Source organism: Triticum aestivum, chromosome 4B (assembly GCF_018294505.1).
Source record: "Triticum aestivum cultivar Chinese Spring chromosome 4B, IWGSC CS RefSeq v2.1, whole genome shotgun sequence".
In the NCBI taxonomy this organism is placed as follows: domain Eukaryota; kingdom Viridiplantae; phylum Streptophyta; class Magnoliopsida; order Poales; family Poaceae; genus Triticum; species Triticum aestivum.
In genome coordinates this window covers 104,728,084-104,737,317 of record NC_057804.1, presented here as the reverse complement: position 1 = coordinate 104,737,317, position 9,234 = coordinate 104,728,084, and the positions used below count along the sequence as shown (strand labels likewise).

The 9,234-nt window shown below is 46.4% G+C and overlaps 1 protein-coding gene across 1 annotated transcript; it reads right to left on the bottom strand.

The window, feature by feature from the left end:
* Window positions 1–4,350: 4,350 nt before the first annotated feature.
* LOC123091300 (very-long-chain aldehyde decarbonylase GL1-10) lies at window positions 4,351–7,607 on the bottom strand. The gene is made up of 5 exons (XM_044512777.1): window positions 7,067–7,607; window positions 6,010–6,332; window positions 5,683–5,830; window positions 5,551–5,583; window positions 4,351–4,843 (listed from the first exon to the last, which is right to left on the bottom strand). Exons 1-5 carry the CDS (start codon window positions 7,394–7,396, stop codon window positions 4,772–4,774), a joined length of 906 nt encoding a protein of 301 aa, XP_044368712.1. The 5' UTR covers window positions 7,397–7,607; the 3' UTR covers window positions 4,351–4,771.
* Between the last annotated feature and the right edge of the window lie 1,627 nt (window positions 7,608–9,234).

Sequence of the window (9,234 nt, the reverse complement as noted above, 5' to 3'; positions counted from 1 at the left end):
AGAAACATCGGATAGAATGGCTAGGAAGAGATTGGCGGTTTCAAATGAGAAGGCCCCTGGTGGGCAGTTGCTCCTTATGGGAGGAGAGAAGGTTTCAGATATAGTGGGTTCTTTTGAGTCCAGGGCTACTACTAGTACTGATGCTAGCTCACCTCTGAAGATCCAAGAGAAAAAACGTCACAGAAGAGATGATGGTACAGTTGAGATGGAAGATGACCTGTCTGGATCGGCGGCGTCCCGAGAGGGCGACCGCCGGGACCAATGAAAATATTAAGCTGGAATTGCCGAGGTTTGGGGACGCCCTCGGCAATTCGGTCGCTGTCGGAATTACTACGACAGCATAGTCCTGATGTTCTTTTCCTCTCGGAGACTCACTTGAATGATTCGAGCGGGGAAAGATTGCGTGTGAAGCTTGGCTTTGATGATAGTATGTTTGTTTCATCGAGCGATGGACGGAGTGGAGGTTTGATCATGATGTGCAAGAACAATGTTAATATGCAACTGAATTATTATCACGACAACTTTATTGATGTTGTGGTCAAAGGAGCGGATCCTAGTACAGACTGGAGGTTAACGGGTATGTATGGTGAGCCGGTTTGGAGACATAAGCATCGTGCATGGAAACGTTTCGGTGATCTACATGCCAAGGGTAATGCGGCAGCGCATGGGCTTGCTCGGGCTAGTTACAGAGGAATTTTTTTTGAAGAGTGGCGAGATAAACCTCCTGATTTCTTACTCCCCTTCGTTGTAACTGATATGATTATTGTTTAATAAAGGTCGCCGAATCTCAAAAAAAAAAAACATCGACCTATTTAACCGTTGACGGAGTCTCGCTAGACGAATCCTGATCTGAGAGAGCCCGAGCCCGCCTAGGTCACTAGAGATAACATCGAAAGATGCGACCACCTCACTGATCCGCCGACCACAACCCTGAGACCTTTGTCTGGCGTCATCCACCACGGCCTCCATTACCTAGATCGGGCCTCTAGGAAGGGAACAACCATGCCACTAGATCCAACATGCACCCTTGCATGTCAGCAAGAACTAAACACATCGATGACATCCATGACTCTCGGCACTGCATGCATGCCTTCACGCCCCGCATAGCAGAACACTACATACCTTGCAAGTGAAAAATTATCAGTTCAGACGTACATACTGTTTGCGCATGAATGAAAAGACACAAACAAGACAATTTATTGCTGCTTTTTTTTATACACACGCAGCTCAAAGCTCGATTCAAAGCTTTATGACATAACACACGGTCAAGCATTATCAGTTCAGACGTACATACTCTTTGCTTTAGAGGGCCCGATGGCCTGTTAGTGGTGTCTTGCGTTGGTTTCGTGTGTTGGAGAAGAGCATATCTAGTAATATCACTTTTAGGTGATACACCGTGACATCATAGCTGCTTAGAGCATATCTAATCTAATTCTGTTTGATGCTGGTATCATGGTAATCTGAGCGGGTATCACTAGATATATATTCTCATGCGCCACACTTGTCTATCCACTGATGCCTCAGCGACCGGCCCAACCACAAAACACAAAAGCGTTTGTTTGGTGCTCCGTCGTTAGTACTTCGGTGGTATTATTCAAGGATAAACCTCATGTGGATGTCAAGAGCCCGCAACGTAAGGTCACAGCCTCTGCTGCCGCGTTGCAATGCATTTTAGCGTACACCATTTAATTTCTCCGCAAATAAAATAAAATAGGACAGGTGATGCACATTGGCTTTCCCTTCACTCCCGCGACACCACCCCCCCTCGGCGCGCGCGTCACGGGAGAAACCCTAGCGCCGCTAGCGGGCCTCCCCTCCTTCCTCCTCTCCCTCGCCCACCAGAGGGCGCGTTGGGCCAAGCCTGGTACGCGCCGGCGGCGGCGGGGCTGCCTTGTCTCCTAGGATGCGGCGCTGTCGGCGGGCACGACAGCGCAATGGCGGCGGCTTCGTGGAGGCGGCGTGACCAGCGCGGTGGTGCCGGGCGCGCCTTGGTCGCCCGGGACGGTCGGGTCGGGGCCGGATCTGGGGCCTGGCGGCACGGGCTGCTGGTCCCTGCCCCTGCCATGGCCACGACAGGTGGTGGTGTGACGCGGCAGTGGTTGGCCGGTGGGCGGGCTGGCCGGGATCCGAGGCTTCGGCGGCTAGACGACGGCATGCCGCGCAGATGGGCTCCTCGGTGAGCTTCCTTCGCGATTGGCGGTGGCCCTTGGGATCTCTCCTTGCCGGCAGGCGGGTGTGCGTTGGTGGCCTCGAGTGGAGCTGTGGTTGCCGCCGAGGTGGGGCGACACAGGGGTGTGCCAGCCCGGATGCGTCCGCTCCCCCTCCTTCCCCGTTCCCCCGCCGTGTGTGGGCTGACGCAGCTCTGGCATTGTTCATGGCGGGACGAATGATGCGGTTTCTTCGGTCGGGTGCGTCCTTTGGCCCAAAGCCGATCACTTTGGTCGGTCTTGGGGGTGTCTGGATGCAGGCGGCGGCCCTGGCGGCTGGAGGCACAGCGTTCGTGGGCGGAACTTACACCTCGGGTGCGTGGAAGCGGCCATGGCACGCAAGTGGGTGGTCGCTTGTGGTTGGCGGAGCTAGGTTGTTTCGAAAGGGTGGGTGTGCTGGGGTACATCACTTGCCCAATCTTGTATTGGCCGATGGTTGCGGCGTCCATGGACACCGTATCCTTCTTGTATGCTCCGTCGTGGTGGCCTTTCTCCTTCGAGTTGCTCCGGATGAAAACCCACCTTTGGGATCGGATGGTGGCGGCTACCAGTGGTCATTCCCTTCTTGGAGACACCATCTTGGAGTTCTTGTTCCATCGTTTCCGTCTCACCTCTCCTCGGAGGATTGGAGGTCTCCGGTGGCTCCAAGCGGTTCGTCCTCGCGCATATGTAGTGGCTTGGTAGTCGTTCGGGTGGTGTGACGGTGCTCGGCACCTTTGTATCTTTTTCTGGGTGTGTTTGTCGTGTGCGGTGGTGGCATGAGTTTGTATCGTGATACTTATGGTTCGGTGCTTTGTATATAAAACGGGATGAAAACCTCTTTCGGTAATAAAATAAAATAAGCATACACCATTTAAAGCAGCACCTGACAAGTTCATTTCAAATTATAAGATATTCTAACTTTTTTCCAAATCAAATATGTGTGTGTGTGTGTGTGTGTGTGTGTGTGTGTGTGTGTGTGTGTGTGTGTGTGTGTATTGTTGTGTTTGTTCACTCATTTCAATTTGTATATAGTACACGTAACAAATCACATACGTTTAGCCTATCAATCGAGAATCATTCTCGCACTAGGACCAAAGGTGGAACATCTCTAGAAGTTAACAAAAAGAACACTCGTGGATGAACTGCACTAGAACTACTAACCACCTTGCGTAAGAGAAAACATCGTCTATCCCTATGAATATGATTACCTTTTTCTGTTAGGAACGGCAACTAAAAGAAATTAAGAGAAGGAAAAGCAACAATTGGCTCCACGATACTTGCTAAGGCCAAGCTAACTTTTGAGTTGTCGTTTTCCCCAGCTTTCGTCTTCAAGTTTGCAATGCGATGTCACGTTCACGATAAGAAATATACCAACATGGGTTCCGCGCACTACGGGCAGGGCACTATCCACTCTTCCACACGTTACAAGTAACTGGGGAAATCTATCCCCTCCGGTCCATGGATAACTTTACCGTACAAAAGCGACAATTCCCGGGCTAACATTTTGCTAATTGTATCTTCTCGTACATTTGGATGTTCTTTCCTTTATTTACAAGCCATAGTTTGCAGTCGCGATCGTGAACCTTGTAGTGATTTGCTCTCTCTGCCAGGTGTAAAACACTGCAAAAGTGACACAATAGATACGAAATGGGTTATCACCTCGCTTTATAGATAAAGCACAAGCAACGCGATAGATAGGAGCCCGTAGAACGAAGAAGCTAAAAAACATCCTTGCATGAATGCTTTTTGGAGATTTCTCGGGCGATCAAGGAATAATACTTGTGAGAACACTTTGGGTGTGTTTGGATGGTAGCCAACACTCATATGCCCTATCAACTTTTTGTTCATGACAAAAAAAAAAGGTTGGTCTATGTTTGCATGGCCATCAATGTCTTTGCATGCCAATGTTTTTGTACCCATTCAAATTTATTTTTCTAGACGATGTTAACAAACTCAAAGGCAAGCAAAAGTTTCATCAAAATTTTGGTTAGCCAACTATTTTGTTGTAGAAGTTAGGCTAAAACCAAACACATCAATTCTAACTAACAAGATCGCCAAGGTGATCCTGTAGAATTTTGTAGTCTCATACTGGTATTGCTCATAAAAAATTCCCCCCAAAAGAAAACCTCACAAAAAATATTGATCACCGAAAGACGACATATATCGTAAATATAGGGAAAAAGATAGATTGTCCAATTATGTACAACGTCTGATATTGGAAGTACAAAGGCAAATGCTCTCGACTATGTCTCCATATTTGTCTGTTCCCACATGCCTGCTTGCTAGAGACATGTCACGTAGTATGCAAAGACGCACACTATCAAGCATATCACGAACTAAGCATCATTATTACATCCGATAATAGAGAAGTAGTGGAGCTATGTGTACGAATGGAGGGAGAACTGGAAATAATTAACACTTGGAACGACTCTGCCGGTGGTTCACGAGCCACTCAACGTTGTTGATTGGCATAGAACAATTATTTATACTAGTGTACTCCATCATGGGGATATATATCCGGAGACCACTTGAATTAATGATAGGATTTGTATGACCATGAGTCCTCTGAAGCCAACCTCTCTCTAGTCCTGCTTTCCACCGTTGAATCCATTGTCGACTCCTTTCTGAACGTCGCTGCCTGCCAACTCCTTCAGCTGTTCGATCCAATGATACAATAACGAACAAAGTTAAGATAATACAGATGTTTGCCTCCTCGACAAATCTAGGATGCAGGTAGTCTGTAAAATAAATACCTTCATTTTTGTTTCCGTTTGTACGTGTCATATTACGAATTTAAGAGAATAAGAACTGACAATATAAACTTATAAACTTTCCCTATAGCTAACTGATAATTAAGGGTATGGGTGCGTGTATGTATTATATACTCCCTCCATTTACAAATAGAAGATGGTTTGGATATCTCAATATGGACTACATATGGACTGAAATGAATGAACACACACACTAAAACATATTTATATACATTCAATTCACAAAAAAATAGACCATATTATATTTGTAAACAGAGGGAGTCCTTCCCAGCAACACAAATATTTTTAAACTTATTTCTTAAGGAAAAAATATGAGGAATTGTTCACTAGTGCAGGAAAATAATAATCATAGTGGAAATCCAAAACCATCTATCCAACCTATGGTTGGTGGGAGCCAAATAATGTAGCAGAGAACCAAAGATGCCACGCCCTAGGAAGTGGACAAGTTTACAAGGAAAAAGAGCCAACATATCACACTATTATTGTAACAGTTGGCGTGAAATATTATTATGCTTAAGCATAGATAATGTTGATTGTTGAAAAGACGCTTCTTCAAAAAAATGAAAAAAAAAAGATTGGTAGGAGCTTACCTTTGCCAGAGTTGCCTTGTGATATCTGTAGCCCTGAAAAAAAGATCGAGAGATGACTTAGTGACCTGCCATGAGTTCTTAATTCATATGGTTTTAAATCATTCAAGAGTAAGATAGCAGAACACTACATACCTTGTCCGTTCCATAAATATAATCACAGTAGGTGAAAACAGGAGCGAAGTTGCTCTTGCTCTGTCCTCCTATATAGTGATGGTAGTCATGGTGCTCTGCCCCTCCATAGAACGGTATATACTTCTCAGCGTTGAATGGCAACTTAAATCTGTAGTCGAAGAATTATTCATATAAGACATGTTACAAAGCTATGTTTTCTCCGATCACAAAAGAACATGTTTATAGTTAATTTGATTGGTCTCAATATGTTTAGAAATGAAACAAGTCAGATATCTGAATTCAAGAAGAAGAAAAAAAGCCCTTTAGATGGAGTGCAAGTGATGTTACCCGCTATGTATGTTGAGGCTCTCAACCAAGCGTGCAGCAAACCAGATCCACAACGTGGTAACATGGCATGGGACAAGAGCAGGGCCAGCCAAGGAGGGCACCGCAAGGATGAGCATCTCAGCCCAGTGTCCGTACCATGCAGCATATGCCATGGGAGCCGTGAACTCATGGTGAACATGGTGGATCTTTTCATAGCCCCATTTAGTGTGCAAGAGCCGATGGAGCCAATAGTTCAGATAGTCTTCCACCAAGAAGTATACCGTCAGTTGCGCCGCTATCTCCCCCATTGACGGCAATGGAAGTCCCGTCCGTATGTCCATTATCTAACAAACACAAAATATAGAAACTGAGTTGTTGTTTTCTTGGAAGTTTGTTCTCTAGGCACTTAAATTTCTTATAGCATATATAGGTTTTTTTTTTTTTTTTTTTTTTGCGAATGATTCTTCTCATGTTCTTACTCTTAGTGTTTTTCTGTCATTGGATTTCTAACTAGTTACATCTACATCAGTTGAAATTTCTATGCACCATGTCCATGTATGTTTTATATATCTATCAACTTTAGGTAGCTAGTACTTGTCCAGATAAAAGACCTAAATTACATCTCTGAACCTTTATCCAACGAGGCTCAGCTTGCAGTTGCTGAACTGTGCTGTACTGGACTTATTTTACACTCTTCTGCGTACAAATAGCGACAGAAATAGGGAAAAAATTGTTAGCAAACAGTAGAACATCAAAAATTGGTCAGTCACACGAGATTATAATAATCCACATCAACGCCATATAGAGCATGAATCTTTACTAATTAACAGACTAGTGCACAGTATTTATCTAGTGATTTGTTTTTCAATCTAAATTCAGGTCCAGAAGATTCAATTGAAAATTAAGTGTCTACTCAAGATTCCAACGTTCGCATGCAATTTCCATCTTCTAACTCAGTAATAGTAGGCGAGATCTAAGTCATTACTGCAGTTTCATTTTTACGTTTTTTTTTTCATGAACAAAAAACCTAATTTCCTAATCATAACCAGTAAGTCACAATGCAAGAGGTGTAGTAGACCTTGGCGGCAGGATACGAGATGAGCTGATATGGTCCGATGATGAGGAGGGAGACACGAACGGCGTCCATGTAGCAGCGGAAGAAGGTGGACGGCGGGTGCTGCACCTTGGGCTGCAGCTTGTACGGTGCGGCGGCGGCCGGCGCGGCGAGGTCGAAGAGGGCGAGGGGCAGCGGCGCCAGCGTGTAGACGACCAATGTGATGGCGATGTTGGGCCAGTGGAGGTAGCGGTCCGGCACCGACGCCGAGTAGCGGAGCCACGCGGCCTCCGCCCACGTCAGGGCGCGGCCGAGCGCCGCCTCCGCCTCGCCGGCCGTCGCGTACGGCAGCATCTTACCGGCGTCGGTCGATCTCGCGAGAGGGAGGAAGGGTTCTATCTGTTGCTCTGCTCCGGGATCGGGGCAGAGGCCGTTGCGCGCCTTGGAAAGTTTCCGCGTCCACGCTATGGGTGGCTAGTTATACTCGCCTCAGTTGAAGAGGAGGCCGGGCGTACGTGTAGATGCGCTCTGACCCGGGGGACGTGACGGAGTGAGCAATCGGAGGGCCTGCATGTTGGCTTATTTATAGTGGATGTTAGTTAGCTAGGGCAAATGCAATTGCGTGACTCCAGGTTCCTGAGTCACCCATTGCCGTTGATGAGCCCAACGAAAAAGTAGCACTACTAAGATTAGATAAACATTACTCGTCTTTGTTAGATAATGATAAGGACCATGAGATGATTTTTCTGTTGTGGATGATTTCTCTCACGTCTAAGCTAGCACATTTTTTTCCTCTCCATGTCCCATCTTCGATCACATGTTCACTAAATAAAACAGGTGCAACGAGACGTGACAAAAGATCGTCTTTTTCTAGCACCGCGGATGCCTTAATAAAAAAGAGTCTAAAGTCTAATTGGTTCACACCACCAATTTTGTAAAGAATGAATACTTTTTGGGGCGGTGCTATGCGTCCGCCGACAGATGTATTGAAATTATCCGCCGTCTGGACAGCCGTCGGATCCCTAAGCTGTTAGCCGTCCGATCTAGTGTGCGCGTCCCGCATGCCCCCACATTATTCCCGCAATATGCGCGTTGTTGCAGAAACAAGACAACAAACTTACCCCGGCCTCGACAGAGCTGCACCCAACGCACCACCGCCGTCAACCCCCAAATTGGCCCGCCGCCGACATGCAGAAGCTAAATTGAACTCCCTGCAGCACCATGGCACACCATATCGCGCGTCAGATGCTTGGATCGGACGCAAATCGAGCTCACCGAGGGGCCCTGCTTGGAGAATAGGCGCGGCCTCTACTCCAACATGACGGCGACGAGCTCCCATGTCGGGCACTTCTTTGACGATTTCTATAACTGAAGCTATGTTTCCAAAACATGCGTCTTGTTGCAATGCCTGGCTTCGTACACTCTAATATCGTGCGCACCTCCAACGCTTTCTGCAACTGGGGCTATGTTTCTGAAGCAAGACCCCTGTTGCATGCAGAAGAAAATATCTTCACTGTCGAACCATTTTTTTTTCTGAAACAAGACCTCTGTTGCAGAAACTTTCCAAAACTAGACCCTGTTGCGAAAAAAAAGGTCAGCACCGAATCATTTTTTTTCTGAAACAAGATCTCTGTTGCAGAAATCTTCTGAAACAATACAGTTGTTGCAAAAAAATTGGCTGCACAGGATTTGTGGCCAGCGTGAGCGCTCGATCAAGATTGATCTGAGGGCTACGCAGGAGGCGGACGCTGCACGTGCATCCATCGACTGAAGGATAGTGTTTTCCTACTTTTTTTAGGGAGAAAGAATACTTTTTTTAACACCAAAGAATACTTTTCTATTCAGTTTTTCTTTTGAGCGGACTTTTCTATTCAGTTCGAGGAGGATTCTAATCCTGAGACCGGACAGGACCGGGCCAGGCCCTAGGCAAGCCCCAGACCGGATATATGTGCTACAGTATCGAAGATGCTATACCAATGAAGGAATCCGGCGTCACGTCTCGGCCCGTGGCCCGGCTAGTCTGGGGCCTGGCTACACGTTTGCTTAAACTATCTTCCCTTCCCTAAAAAAAAGGACACTATCTTCCCCCAAAACAATTGATTGAGACCCCTCACTTTCTCAGAAAAAAGAAAGAAGGACTGAGTCCCCTCACAAAAATTTGATTGAGTCATTTTAGGTATTAATAAAAAAAC

Bases quoted from the DNA above. Each gene is read 5' to 3' on its own strand.
- LOC123091300 (XM_044512777.1), bottom strand. From the start codon at position 7,396: ATGCTGCCGTACGCGACGGCCGGCGAGGCGGAGGCGGCGCTCGGCCGC. The intron at 5,831-6,009 runs GTAACATCACTT...CTTCGACTACAG, and splicing joins AGCCTCAACATACATAGCGG to ATTTAAGTTGCCATTCAACG. The intron at 5,584-5,682 runs GTATGTAGTGTT...TCTTTTTTTCAG, and splicing joins ATATTTATGGAACGGACAAG to GGCTACAGATATCACAAGGC.